The sequence below is a fragment of the Camelina sativa genome, chromosome 16 (genome assembly GCF_030686135.1).
Source record: "Camelina sativa cultivar CO46 ecotype springtype chromosome 16, ASM3068613v1".
NCBI classification, from domain to species: Eukaryota; Viridiplantae; Streptophyta; class Magnoliopsida; order Brassicales; family Brassicaceae; genus Camelina; species Camelina sativa.
This window is the reverse complement of record NC_141895.1, coordinates 14,072,391-14,088,375: the sequence shown is the minus strand read 5'-3', so window position 1 is coordinate 14,088,375 and position 15,985 is coordinate 14,072,391. Positions and strand designations below refer to the sequence as shown.

The window sequence follows — 15,985 nt, the reverse complement described above, 5'->3', positions numbered from 1 at the left end:
CTCTCTTGTCCCTCTCCTTGAAGCCTTGAAGTTCACCAAACTCTTTTCTATTATATTTGCTTTGTTCTTTCTTTCATAAGGAAGAAGATCCTACAACTTTGTTTGACAATCATTGAAGTAATATCTAAATCCTTTCTCTCTATTTATTCTTTTATGTTTATGATTTTATTAAACCTTGCTTTGATGATTCTCTTAAACATGCTACAGTAGTTTTCTAGTTGGGTTTAAAGGGATAATCAAAGGGGGGAGATGATCTTAGTTTAGGTAGCAATTTTTAGGGTTTGTTAGATTTATATTCTAGTTTATTCTATACTTTAATTTTAAGTCTTTGCTTAATGCTTTAAGTTAGCCTCATGAACTAACTATGATCTAAAGTGTGTGTGCTTTGCCAAAAGCTTGCATGTGTGCTTGACCTAGCTTAGATGTGTGAGGAGTCATAGGAAGCACATACCCCTTACCTATGGAATCTCGTGGATTAGAATCGAACATGTTTTAAATGCTTTGATATATGCGTCGTTGCCTGCGACAGTTGAGTAACGGAGTATAGTGATCTTAGACGGTTAGCTTGTGAACTATAATTAACGGTTCATTTGTGTTTCGTAGTCCGAGTTTTAGATAAACAAACCAATCCTAAACTTTCCTAGATAGATAGATCGTCAAACCCCTGCGATTTCCCTTGATGCCCAACGCTTGTTTTATTTATTTTATTTGCTTTGTATTTACGTTTATTGCTTACTTACGACAATGACAACCTAAACCCCTATTTTATTGAGTGCTAGCCTTACTTACTTCTGACGGATTACGTTAAACAACAACTCTCTCTTTGTGGGATCGATCCTTAAATACTAATACCGATTAGATGTGCACTTGCAGCAGTTGTGTGGTCTTTTAAGGTAAAAGATTTAAAGCGAAATAAACCAGGCACATCAACATACTTATAGCTAAAAGAGTTAGTAAATCAATTCTCACGAACAGGATACCAATTATATTGCAGCGTGTTTTGGATCGACGGGTGCAATATGATGTGACTGTTTTACTACCGTCTGGTCTGAGTGTGTGACCTTTAGTTGATTATTTATTGGATTAGATGAACATATTTCATGTATTCAATGGATGTTTCTATCAATGTATTATCAGAGCATTTAATGCATGGTTGACTCTTAAGTGTGATGATTTTAGATTTTACAGAATGTGCTGCTATTATGTCACAAAATTCATAGTTTTTGCATACAACCAAAATCTACAATTTAAACCAAACAATTACAACTCTCATATTTTCATATATTTTTAAAATATACATACTTGTAAACTCATAAACAGATTATTCAATTCTAAGTACAATACATAACCTAAATGTCTTCGAAATCCAAAATATATAACTTTAGCTTGAGTTCACAACATTATATTGTAATGATTGAGTAGCAGCTTTGACTGTGTCTGTTGAATACAAAGAAGTAAAAAAAAGAAGATGATTTAACTTTGCTTCTTGCAGCTGACACTAATTTTAGTATACAAAAGACTAAACACCCAAAAATATTATCCTTCTATATCCTGAAAAGACGTCTTAAGGGCGAAGTTTGCATAATAATTATAAGATAATTATATGTCTAATCCCCAAAAAAGAAAATTTAAATGGATTGGCGAAATTTGAGGATTAGATGAACTTAATAAGAGAAATATATGTCTAATTTCTTAGGGAATCTCTCTATATGTTACTTTAAAATTTATGAAAATGTTGAGATTGCTCTATATATTTAGAGTAACTCTACTATCAACTATATTTTTTTACATTAACTATATTATAGAGTCAAATATAGAGAAAAACCATGCTCTATTTTAAAGTTATTCTATATTAAAGTAAAAAAAATAGAGATATACATTGGAGATAGTCTAATAAGTTTTTTAAAAAAAATTCCTATTAGTTGACAAAAAAACAAAAACAATTTCCTGTTAAATAAATTAATACTGATATAAAATAATGAAAAACAAAAGTTGTTAAAAAATATAATAAATAATAATAAACAAAAAAATATAAATATAATAAATATATCTTAGATTACTTTTGATGTAATTTTTTTTCCTATTAGTTGACAAAAAAAAACAATGTCCTGTTAAATAAATTAATACTGATATAAAATAATGAAAAACAAAAGTTGTTAAAAAAAATATAATAAATAATAATTAACAAAAAAATATAAATATAATAAATATATCTTAGATTACTTTTGATGTAATTTCCCCCCCCCCCCCCCCCCCCTCAAATGGACTTCCTAAATTAGAGATAATCAATTTACATATGGAAATACACTATTTTGCCTAAATGTCTTATCTTTATTAAGCCTTTAAAAGGTATAATATATGCAAGGGTTATCACTAAAGTTAAATCTTATCATTTTATACTCAATCACATGCCTACACATATATAAGATAAAACTTATAAGATATCCTGCCATTTTAGTATAATTGAAAATTAATTAGTCCAACAAAGAAATAAAAAATTCCAAATAAGTAAACAATCGTCATGCAAAGGAATCACACTCACACATAACAAAGATAAAAGATATGAGGAAGAAGCTGAAGTTGTCGCACATAGAAAATGCAACGATGAGGAGAAAAACATTCCTGACGAGAAAAGAAGGACTGCTGAAGAAAGTTAACGAGCTAGTGACTCTTTGTGATGTCAAAGCATGTGCGTTCGTCAGTAGTCCGTACCATTCAACTCCGGAGGTTTGGCCATTAAGGGAAGGTGTTGAAGAATTAGTGTCAAATTTCATGGAGTGTTCGGTGAGAGAGCGGACCAAGAATATGGTGGATCAAGAGGCTTTTTTACGTCAAAGCATCGCCCAAGAAAATGAGCAATTGAATAAGCTGCATGAGGAGAACCGAAATTCTCAGATTCAAGATTTTATGTTTGGTTGTCTTGAAGGGAAGATGGATGTGCGTCATCTTGATGGAAGGGATAAGGGAGATTTGAGATCTTTTATTGAAAAGTATCTCAATGTTGTTACTCACAAGATTGAGATCATTACTAAGAATGCAGCTGCCCCAATCGATTTGAATCAAAATCCTAACGTTGAAGAGCATGAGGACATTCTCTCCATGGACAACAATCACCAAGAACCTGTAACCGCTCGTCTCGCTGCCCTCACCATTGCTGATGCTGATGTTTCTGCTCCTAACAACACCAAGACGCTTTAGTCTAAGAGATTTATTCCGAGTGAAGTGATTGATTGTTTGCATTTTCTGTTTTATTTCCATCTTAGAAGACAAAATTCATATAAGATGTCTTCTTTTTCCGTTAATTGCTGTAATAATTAAAGGTTTTGCCTTTATATCTATTATCATGTTATTTTGATTACTAGCTGATGTGTCTGCGTGGAAAAGTTTAGTTATTTTTAAAGTTTTAAGTAAAAAACTAAACACAATAGTTTTTACAAGTTAAAAGACACCAACAACGTACTCACATCATGGATTCCAGGAGAAATCAATAGACTTGCGAATGAGAAAAGTGTCTGTAGAACTTTCTAACCAATTTTAAAGTTAATCAAATAATTAGCCATTTAATTAATGAATAAGATCTTAACCTAAATTTTGTGTTTATGATCTTCCTTGGAATCACTCCACATTCAAAGTGGTATCAGCTTTATCCACTTTTTATGAAAATTGGTAAATATACAGTCAAGTCTAAATATGTATTAGATTGGTCCTAATATTTAAAATCTGAACGATTTGGCGAAATCCAAGAGTCAAGTGATTAAAACTTTCAAGAGGAGAGATTCAAGAGGTTATTTTAAATTAAATGTCAATATAAACTAAAACATTTTTCTGTGGTATGCTATTTAAGGATATTTATTAGGAAATTCTCAACTATGTAGCCGAGGAACACTATGTGAGTTTTAGTGTCTAATATGTGGTTTGCGACAAGAAACACTAAATCATGTAGTAGTCTAAAGGAATCTATATCATCCTAAATATGTACTCTTTGTTAAATTTCATCAAATCAAAATTTCCTTTCATCAACTTTCGAGTATCTACAATTTTTATTCTCTTTTCGGAGAAGAAAACATGAGATAATAGATTTTATATAATATATTTTCTATAGATATTAATTATGATTTATATGGAAAAGAAAAAAAAAAGATATATCCTACGTACAAGTAGGATTATAGGAATACCAAGCAATAAGCGTGGTCCAATCTGCATATATGATAAGACTATTTTTAGAGCATTGGAGAGAACACTCAAACACCACATAATTTTAGTTATAATTATGCGAGCTCTTCTTTGTCCTCCTTTTTGGAGATGCAAGGGCAACTTCAAGATGCTTGTCGTAAGACGATGAACAGTAAGAGGACCAAAATCTTGCCCTTTCTCGAATCTCAAATTTGGAACAACTTGTCTTATACATCAAGAACATAGATCCAGAGTCAGCTGAGTTTATGGATGTTTCACCACCAGCTATCACCCCAGACAATATACCAGCTACTGTCCCAGGCTCTACACCAACCAACGTCCCAGCCACTACACCAGTCAATGCCATAGGCATTACGCCAGCTACTGTCTCAGACACTATACCAAACACTACGCCTTCTAGTGAATGACCTCCACAACAAACAGTTCACTAATTTTCTCTACCTCTCCTATATTCGTTTTAATCATCTTCTTGGATTGAATCTTATGGAACTTATGTGATATGTTTTTGTCATGATGGAACAAATGTGTTTGATGTTGGTACGTATTTTGATTATGAATGTGGAACAAATATGTTTGATGTTTGGTATTTTGATTATGAACAAATGTATATAATCACTTTTTTTTTGTTTTAATTCATATATTTAGCTTTTATATTGAAAAACAAATGAAAAAGGAGTTACTAAGTATCATATCATCCCCACATTTGTTACCGATTGTAGACAAATTCACTCACATATTATATAAACACAGAGGTGACAAAACAGAACCAACTTACCTTGATGGCAATGGTATCATACTATTTTGTGACAACTTTGTGACTAACAACAAACTTTGTCGTCTCCAATTTGATGTCTCTGTAACGTTGGAAATAAACGACTAAAGGGTAAGTGTCAAAATAGTTGTAAAATGTACAAGCCTTTTGCGAGTTATTTGGTATGATAGTTTGCGACTTATGAACGACCACTTTTAGGTCACAAGGATACGACGTTTAAACTCGATATGAATTATTTTGACTTATAACATTGCATATTGGTCACAAAATTTATGACCCCAGTATAATAATAAGCCAATGTGCAGTGTATCAAATGAAAAAGGAGTTACTTTAGCTTTTATATGTGACCCACAAAATTTATGACCCCAATATAATACTTCGAATCCATCACTAATATACGAGTAGTCAAAAAATCGTATCACATTTGCAACCCATGTGCAACTGATGATAATTAATTAATCTCGTAAACAAGTTTATAGATACTAATTTTGTGATGATTTTGTGGGTCACATAACATAAGTTTTCTTGTAGTATTCTCTAACTACAAGTTTTTAATTCATGCAAAACCCTAATCTCTTAATTTTCATCATTCAAGCACATGCCTAATACAAACCTTTAATTGCCTAAAAGTGATCTTACAAGTTCTATGTATATGTTTTTGTAATGATTCATAGAGAAGTGGATCGGAGCTATATTGTATCTTCAAAGTATACTGTATATAGATACTTTGGGAAATACAAGTCAACAATATTCATCGATTTATACTTTTTCATCAAATCTTTATTGTTTTATACACATAGTAAAAATTCTCAAAACATGTATAAAAGCAATAAAATATACATCCATCCTTAGGAAAAAAATGCTATAATGCAACCAAATCAGTCAAATAACTATGAGCTTTTCGGAACCAGAAGTCGTCTCACTCCTTGCTTAGGTTCATTTTTAAAATATGTTTTTAAGTTTACTCTTTCTCACATTCCTTGTTGAGAGGGTTAGGTACTTAGGTTGTGTTACCTTAATTAATAAACCTAAGCAAACGGTTGAGACTATATTTTGTTGACCTGATAGCTCAATTCTTAGTGTAGTAAATGTGATTGAGAAAATAATTAAAACTGAATTCAACTTTTATCTTCAGTGGAATGATCAGTGCCTCCTTCGTGGAAGTAGTTTAGGAGGTAATTATAGCTAGATGAATTACTAAGTCAATTCTCATGAACAGGTTACCAATTGCAGCGTGTTTTGGATTGGCGGGTGCAATGTGAATGTGACTGTTTTAGTATAGTTTGTGTATGACCTTTAGTTGATGTTTATTAGATTAGATTAACATACAATTTCATGTATTCAATAGACGTTTCTTTCAGTATTATCAGAGCATTTAATACATGGTCGACTCTTAAGTGTGATGATTTTACAGAACGTGCTGCTATTATGTTACAAAATTCTCAGTTTTTGCATACAGTGAGAATCTACAATTTAAACCAAACAATTACAACTCTCAAATTTTTCCATATATATTGTAAATATACATACTTGTCAACTCATAAACAAATTATTCTAAATAATGCATTCGAAATCCAATATATATAACTTTAGCTTTGATACAATAATCCCCGCATTGCGGAGGAGAGAGTTCACAACTTTACATTGTAATGAATGAGTAACAGCTTTGACTGTATCTGTTGAATAAACAGAAGTAAAAAAAAAAAAGATGATTTAACTTTGCTTCTTGCAGCTGACACTAATAATATTAATAGTACACAAAAGACTAAACACCCAAAAATATTATCCTTAGAACACGTCTTAAGGGCAACTTTTTTCACAGGATAACAGACAGAGAAATGATCATTTTGATTGTAGTCTTTAGCTTTGAGTATCATTCCCAAAACCTTCATAAGACCGATTCGAAGGAACGAAAGCAGAAGGCTGTTTAGTTACAGCAGTCAAGATCTCTCCATATCCCACAACTCCAACAAGAACATCATCTGAATCAGCTTCTGTAACCCAAACATGTGTTGCCCTGTGAGACAGCATTTGAGCCATAACCGCAGCTAAAGAGCTCGATGTTTTGCAAGTTAACGGCGCACTTCTTCCCCTGTACATGCTCCTACCGATGCTCAACCTTGTCGGGCTTGTTGGATTAAAACCGATGCTCCTGCTGCTGAACTTCTTGGCCTTTGTTGCTTTTCCGTTCTGTTCTCCTCCCGGAAATGAAGTTTGGAGAAAGTCGCTGAACGATCTTGATGACATGTTGTCCTCAACTCCCATCACAAACTGTCCTGCATAGAGATTAGCTAGAGCCCAAGCTGCAGCCAGATAATCACATTTCCATAGCTTCGAAGCTGATATTTCTCCTATTATCTTGAACTGTTGTTCGTTTTCTGTTTGTTCCAACACGGCAATCGCACTAGGGTCACACTGTGGCCTTCGGGTGGCTTCAATAGCTGGAAGAGAGGCTTCAATGAAGTTATAGTTTAGATTGATGATTCCCAGGGTAGAGATTGATGTGAGTGGCAAAGGAGCTAATGCTCCAAGGACACCGATAAGGAAGCGGATCACGTCTTCCCTTGAGAGACAGCAAAACTTGTCCCGGCTTGAAGTCATGGACGTAGTAGGCCTGTTGGTGGAGTCAGAAGCGAGACCACTGCTACTGCTAGAGTTTTCACTGTTCTTCAGCCATTTTCCGTTGTAAAGAATGGAGAATCTCTTGCTCATACCTCTCCAAACAACGCTTTTCGGAACCAGAAGTCGTCTCACTCCTTGTTTCATCATCTCCAAAGCATCTATCAACCTTGCATTACATTTGATACAACAAAATCATCATCATAGAAAAAGAAAAGATATTAAACAAGGAAGCTAACTCCATCAACAGAAACATCGAATTCACTGCAACAAAGGAATCATGAAATCAAAAACGAGCATTCTAATTGAAAAACCAAAATGTTTCTGCACTCTCAAGAAGTGTGGCAGATCCTATTTGGTCAATAAGGTTGAGCAAGGGAAAACAAAGATGCAGATAAAGGCAAGGAACACTGTATCTTGTTTTTTTGGATATAAACAGTATTTCATATCCAGTTGCTGATAGCATTACAACAGAATATAGCTATTCACTGGCTGCCAACTTAGAGAACATCAAACAAATTAGTCACACATAGATGTTGTCCTGCACAAACCCTAACAGAATTGTGACACTATCAACTTGTCTTTAAAACATGTGTTTCCTGTTTTTGTATTAGTTAGATGACGTAAAGTTTTATCACAGTCAACTACAAAGTTAGTTGCAGACATAAAAGAAGGATTGACTAAGGTCTAAGCAAGTAGAAGTTGAGGTGAATAAAAAAAAAAGTCAAAAAGAGATTGATACACTTGAAACTATTCTCTTTTTAGTATTTGGGTTTCCCAAGATGTTTGCAACATGTTCCTAAACACTGACCACAAGAAAACAAGGCGCTGAAAACATAGAAAACTTCATTTTACTAACCAAGGTTGACAATTTGAAGCACGAGGCAATCTACCTTACTAGTACTTTATATAATCAAATCAATAAAATAAGAAGAGAACAAGGTCCCACTTTCTTGTATCTATAATTGAACATGAAGTTTGGATCAAAATATAAGTATCAACGCACATGGCCAATATATATCAATACCGAACATGTAGTCCCTGATTAGATCAAACCATGTTCAGAGGAATAAATGCAATCACGGATCTAAGATTCACTCAATTATAACTACACCAAATAAACTACAAAAAAAAAAAACGAGATCTTACTAAGTTAATGTAGTTAAAGCAAGTGACCCTTTGGGGCAGTAATCTCCAATTTCAAGAAGTTAATGTCCCTCGCAAGCAATGAGTCCTAGGAAAGACTCACTTGGTCAAGTGACCAACTTTGAATTCAACTAAATCCTCAGAACACTAGAATCTTATTGCCACCTTACTCTAATAAGCTATGACCCTTTTTAGTAAAGTTAAGATCTTACATGTATACTACTAAAACACTCAAAACCAAACAGAATCAATCAAACCAAGAAACAGTAACTCAAAGTCAGGTCCTTTATGACATTAATTGAACTTTAAGGATAAAAAAAAAAAAAAAAAAAAAAAACTAACCTTGTGCCAGGATCAACCTGTTTAAGGAGAGTGTTGTCGGGAGAAACAACCTCAGAGACAGGAATCTTCATAGCTTTCTCTTCTTGCAAACACTCACTCTTAGCCAAAAACGCAACGATGTCCAAAGAATTCAAAATCCCAACGAATCTTTGTTGCCTCATCTCACTATTCTCCACGAACCCAGGAAGCGACGGCGTCGATCTCTTCCTCCAAACCGGAATCCCACACTCCGTCGACTCGCCGATGGCTCGAATCGCAGATTCAACCGTCTCTGTTTCGTAGAACTCAACCATCTCTGGCTTGCCTACGGTTAGATCTCCAACCACGTGATACAAGAACACTGACGCCATCAGAGAGATCTCGCTTTAGATCTGCGAATTGTGGAGGTCGAAAGGAGCAGAGAGAGAGAGAGAGTTATAAAAGAGAGTGGAGAAAGACGAGGAGAAGGTGAACGCCGGTGATGGGTGATCGGAGAAGGATCAAAAGGAGAAGAAGAGAATTCGCCATTGAAGTCCCATGAAGCGATCTCTTTCTTTGATCAGAGCTTTTTGTGGATAGAGATTGAGTTTGTTGTGTCCGTATAATTGTATTATTAAGAAAGAAGAAATAACTTAACACGATGAAACATACAGTTATGTTGGACGTATCTCTTGTCTTATGTACTTATATCTACTTTGGATCTTGATTCAATCAGATTAATAGAAAAAAAAACCCATAGAATAGATAAGAGAGAATACTACAAAATAGGTATCAATTGTTTGACTTACAAAATAGGTAACAATTGTTTGACTAGAGAAGAAAAGAATCTTAAGAAGATACATGTTATATTATAAATGTGAATATGATCAATTTTGGGTGTTAAAAAAGTTATTAGGAAATGGTTCCATAATGGTCCTGAGGCTGAGATGGGCACATGTGTTCCATAAAGTTATTAGGAAGACCACAAAAAGGTGAGAACATGTTCATTCATTGAGACAGAGAAGAGCCCTGAGGCTGAGATGGGCACATGTGTTTCTTTGTCATGTTCATCTATCTCTCTCTATACACAAGAGAGACAATGGAAAAAACACTCAAGTATATTTGATGCCTACTTGGATAGTGTAAAATGATTTTTACTGTCAATTAAGTTATGGCGCCACCGATTGTTGACCAGCCTATGTTCCTCAATGCTAATCAATTTTTTTATTTACTGCTTAACGTTACCTATTGATAGATTGAAATTTAGAAAGAAGTAAATCAACACAAAGAAGAACATCATAACATGCATAATGGGAAGTTTTGAGTACTAGGACTGGGGTGTTATTGGACCGGATTCTCAGTTTACCACCTCAATCTAAGGGGTGTTATTGGAGAAATCATTTTAATTGATTTCGGTTATCTGTGGATTTTAACGTGGATTTAACGTCATTAACAGCTGGATTTGAAAGGCATTAATGGATTTGAAATTCATTATTAACTGGACTTTATTGTTTAACTTAAATAAAATAAATTTACCCATAATTGCGTTGTTAACCAAAATCAAGGCAAAAATAAATTGAACTAATATTATCAATACTCAATACGTTACATTGGTTTTGCAACAATAATGAGGGAGAAGCTGGGCAGATCTGCTAAAATCACCGATGGGAAGTCGTCACAGCTAGGGCTCGCTGGAAGAGAGGAAGAGGACGACAACGGCGGAGAATGAGAGCAACCGGAGAGGGAGCAGATTTGAGGAGGAGGGTCAGGTGGAGCCGCGGAGAAGAAGGCTCTGATGGCGGTGTTGGAAGAGGCCTCAAGACGAAGGAAGTGACCGAATGCGTCGGGAGTGGAAGACAAGACCTTAAAAATCGACGGAGGAAAATGAGTTATTTGAAGGGAGGAACCTCACTGGAATCGCAAAATGCCAGGAGAGGAGGCCATCTGAGAGATCTTGACTATGAAGCAATAACTGATCACGAACGGAACTGCTGGTGAAGAAACGCATGTGGAAGGACATCTTCTTAATTCTTCCACTAACATGCTGAATCAATTCTGAAGAGAGAGAGAAAGACATTGAAATACTTAAGAAATATGTTGGATTGTGTTTGTTCATATTTTCTGAGTAAAGTCCATTCAAATCTAAAATGACACCAAATCAAATGGATATTGAATAACAGAGTTTTTTATGTATTTTAAAATCAATCAAATAAATACATAATCCAATAACACCAGATTTTAATGGACTTTTTTAAATACCTTATTGAATAACGCTTGATTTCAAAATACATCAAATTCTTTTAAAATACAGTGTTGAATAACACCATGTAAGATGCCTCGGCGGTGGATATATAATCATAAATCATCATCATGAATTGAAGTTCATGATATTGGGATGTGACGTCTCTTTGGGATACAATTCATTGGTGCCAGAGGCTGAAGTAGTGACCTTTGTTAAATGCAATTCACAGTTAATTGGCATATGAGGTATGCTTCGAGGGTGATTCCCACCTTTTGATCAAGACGTTTCAAAGATAGAGGAGGACATTACATTTATTAATTTGGGCAAAGATGCATGCTATCAAATACACTGGCATCTTAATTTCAATTAAGTTACTTCCCTTATGTCAATGTAAAACTTTAACGAAGCTGCTCATATTTTAGCTAGACAAGTTCCTATAACAATATTTTATAATCAAGTTGTATTACTTTCCATCTAGGCTAGCTAACACCATATATGTTTGTACCATGATATTCAAATTTATGTCAAGAAAATATCCATTAAATACATGTCAAGAAAATATCCACTAAATTGAAGAAAAATGTACAAATTGTCATTATACAAAGAGGTTTTACATGTTTCTTCGAGAATCAATAGTAGATTCGTAGTATCAAAACCTAACAAAATAAATAAATAAATAAACAAAGCCCTAGATATGGTGCTTGCAGAATAAGAAGTACAAACTATCGGATCACCATGCTAGAATGGATTCAGTGATTTCAACAGGATTAGCATGCATGAGGCCATGGTAGAAGCGGGGGAGTATCATCAGCCTACATCACTTTAAACAAGAAACTGAGGCCTTATCCCGGTCTTGAACATGATCTCGCCCTTTTTGAAGACGGATGGGGACAGAAGAAGAAAGAGCAGATTGGTTGACGAAGAGCAAGAGGATCATGATGCTGATGAAGCTGATTCTACAAGTAATATTCACCATTGTTGAAGAGAAGGTGGTGCTTTTAGGGTTTTCTTGGCTGTTTGAATTGTTTGTAATGAATGTATGAGAGCGTCGGAGTTTATATATATAGCAAAAAGATAGACCTTAATACAAAGAGAATTTTGCCCAAACTGCCATGAATAGTAGCAAACATTCTCACCAATGCCACTTTCAATAATTTCTTCTCTCGCTTGCCACATAACATCTATAAGAATACTATTATACCATTCATCCTTTTTATCCAAAATTAAAATTAAAAAATTATTTTCTGCTGCTTTTAGCAAGAATTGACATAAAGTAAGAATAATAATTAATATATACGTTTAAGAAGAACGACTTTCTCTCCTAATAATTTTCAAATTCTCCGTCTGCATCATCTTTTCATATTTTTCAATAGCAAATCGTCGTCTTCCCATGTAATGATGAATTTCTTCATCCAGTCAATTTCTTCATATGTTGGAAGTCAATTTTTGGATTTTCTAACATAATAGCTGTCCACTTTGCAGGTCATCGGAGCAGGAGGACAAGATCCACCAACATAGGTTCTCGTCAACTGTTAATTTCTTCATCCGATGGACCAGATCCCAAAACCCAGGTTATTGTCCACTGATATAAAATCTCCTTTCTCAATTATGTCTGGCTAATTATATCTAACAAATCATGTGTCTACCCTGCAGGTCTTTTTATTCGATGGGCCAGATAAAAAAAAAAGTTCTTGTCCACCGCTATTATGTCTTCCGTTCTCAGTTTTTGGTATGGTGTTTTATTTTGCTGGCAAACCAAAACAACTTGGAAACCCTGTAGGTATGAAGGCGGTGGACCAAATTCATCATACAATGCTTTTGTCCACAATTATCATCTCCTTCAGTTGAGTAAATCATATCCATCGGGTCTGACGAACTTGTCCATTGTTGCCCACATGTCAGATGAAGAGCATGCACTGGGAATGTTGTGACTCCTCTCGTCCACATCCAGATCCAACAGTTCAGGTATATGTGCACCATTATTATTTCAGTCGTTTAGTCAATTTCTAACAAAAAAACCAACTTGTCCTCATTGCAGGTTTGATGATGACGCATGTGATTGTAGGATTTTCACCCAGGGTATCAATTCCCTATGCAGTTGTAGTACAAAGGGTTATCAATCCAAATGGTTGTTATGCTAGCAGATAATTTGCAATCATAAACAAGCAAGTCAAGCCAAGCAATAGTTGGAGTTTGATCTAACAATCCTAAGGTAATTAAAAGAAAATAAATGAACCACGCGACCTAATTACTCGATGCAAGCATTCGAGTACAGGATTGGGTGGAGTGATCGAGTAAAGAATGAAAGCAAGAACAGCTCGAAGGTATACTCGGAGAAGGTAATCGTGTACCTTTTGGGTAAGGGATCGAGTGATGAATAAAAATGTAAACAATCTAAATACGAAAGCTCCTAAGGATGGGGTAATCGAATCCTAAGTGTTCCTGACCAATATGGATGTCCTACATGCCTCAAACAAATATTTCCTAGACAATGAATCTGTAAAATCTTGTTAAAACACTCTCGTTATAGAAACAATCAACCTTAATCACTTCCCTACCCAACTCTCGTTGGAGAAACATGACCAAGCAGGCAATACAAACCGATTCATTATTGTCAATAAACCTCTTACTCATCTAATCTCTTAGGCTAAGTGAGTAAATCTCTAGCATTGATTGATTCAAGCATTTCATCTACACCTCTCGATGGTAAAACGCCCTAGATCTAATCTCAACCTCTCGGTCTGTTGATAACATTAAGAACACCAATCTAGAAGGGAATTTATAAAACACAAACATCCAAACTAAGACATCCTAACCGATCAAGAACACAAAATCGTCTATCCTATCCCTAGAAACTTTGTTTCACTACTCAGATCTCATTGCAGAAAACACAAAAGCATAGATAAGTGAAAATTGCATTTTATTGAAAATAGAGTAGAGTAAAAGAGTGTAGAATCGAAAAATGCAAAAAGAAATAAAAATAAATCCTAACAAAGTGGAAAAAGTGTTTGAGTCGCTCAAGATCTCTCTCAGAAGCTCTCGCTCTCTGGTTTCAGGGTCTGCGGCGTGCTAGGGCGAGAGGAAGAAGATGAGTTTTATATATGGAAACCCATTAACCCTAACTTCCCAGTCCTGCCCGAGGGTCTGCTCGATGAGGTGCTCGAGGATGAACTCGGGTTGCCCTTCTGGTAGGTCTTCGAATTGTTCTTCCTGCTCTTGGATCCTCTTCGATCGGGTTGGTGTTCGGACTGTTCTTCCTGCTTAATAGCTCCTTCGGGTAAATGCTCATATTTGAACTTGTTTCTCCCCATTTTAGGCTCTAAAGCACATGTTTTCATCCAAAATATGCAAATGCAAGAATGCAACATCCTAAATGGCCTAAATGCGAATTCCTACAGTTAATGACCTAAAAATGCTCAGGTTAGGGTGGAAACAATGCAAAATATAGACAAAAAGGGATGCTTAAAACATGTAAATTAGAGAGTTATCAGACCCCCAAACTTAAATTTTGCTAGTCCTCTAGCAAGGAAATAGGAGGAAAAGGTTAAAAATGGGACTCATAACCTTTTGAGCTAAGCGAAGGATTCAAGCTATAGTCTCTAAAGATAGTTTAATGGTGCTAAGATCAATTAACATACTTACAAATATTTTTCTATGCTTATCACCATGCATCGATCTAGTTCAACCTCCAACCAACAGCAAGGACTTGCAATTCCAAAGAACATCTCGTTTACATTCATTAAAGCATTTGGTGAATTCTTGCAAATGGAAAGTGAATCAAGCTCAATCAGTTTCAAGGGTAAGGCTTTTCGGTAGGTAGGTTTCAAACAATTTTTTGGGTAGCTTACTCTCGAAAGAAGGGATGCTAGACAGTTGTAAAAAATATCTAAGATTGAGAACAATTAGGGCATACAAAGCTTAACTCTTGATAATCTACCCCTTTCTCATTCACTTTTTTTTTATCAAATCCCCTAGAATAAAAATACCCACATCCTTGATTTTAACTCCCTTTCTTTTATAATCCCTAAGGTCTAAACTTTAGACATCTAATAATAACCCTATATTATTATTTTTTTTCTTTTTTCTTTTCTAGGACACTATAGCAAGATCTTTTTCTCTTCTTTTTTTTTTACTTAGAGACTTAGAACTAATTGAATCGAACCTTAGGGACTTTCTTCTTTAATTTATCTTTTATTCCTCAACCCAACCCCAAATAATCATGCTAACAACCTATCTTTCAAAACCGATCCTAATAGCTAGTTCAAAGGATTCTAACTTAACTAAATCAAGAGCCAGTTCTTTGTCGTTCTCAATACTCTCAAGGTTTCACAACCTATAGCACAATGAAAAGGCCTCACTCAACGATTCACAACAAGGTTTGAAAGAAAGGTTTGGGTTCAAGGGTAGGGAAAAACAAATCGGGTTAAACGAAAAGATTGGCAAAAATGGAATGTTAACCCGAGTTTAGAGTTACTATGAGCAAGTATTCAAATTCTATAAGCAAGACAAATTAAGTTCAGTTTAAGTCCAATAATATAGAGATGATTCAATGTTCAAGCAAGTGGAGGAAGCTTTCAAAAGACACAAGGTTGTAAACAAAGATTTTTCATTTTTTTTCCAAAGATTGATCTAGCAACAATGAACTGTGATTAAGGGGTATAGCTTCAATCCTAAGGTTTGGCATTAAACAAGGTAGTTTTAATCACTGTCCC

The 15,985-nt window shown here is 34.9% G+C and overlaps 1 protein-coding gene and 1 pseudogene across 2 annotated transcripts; one reads left to right on the top strand and one right to left on the bottom strand.

Annotated features, from left to right (window-relative positions):
* The first annotated feature begins 2,499 nt into the window (after window positions 1-2,499).
* Window positions 2,500-3,376, top strand: LOC104753564 (MADS-box transcription factor PHERES 2 pseudogene; annotated as a pseudogene). Its single transcript, XR_015585344.1, has one exon. The product of XR_015585344.1 is annotated as an MADS-box transcription factor PHERES 2 pseudogene (transcript).
* Window positions 3,377-6,528: 3,152 nt separating this feature from the next.
* On the bottom strand, window positions 6,529-9,975 carry LOC104750342 (CBS domain-containing protein CBSX6). The gene is made up of 2 exons (XM_010472128.3): window positions 9,074-9,975; window positions 6,529-7,754 (listed from the first exon to the last, which is right to left on the bottom strand). Exons 1-2 carry the CDS (start codon window positions 9,421-9,423, stop codon window positions 6,827-6,829), a joined length of 1,278 nt encoding a protein of 425 aa, XP_010470430.1. The 5' UTR covers window positions 9,424-9,975; the 3' UTR covers window positions 6,529-6,826.
* Between the last annotated feature and the right edge of the window lie 6,010 nt (window positions 9,976-15,985).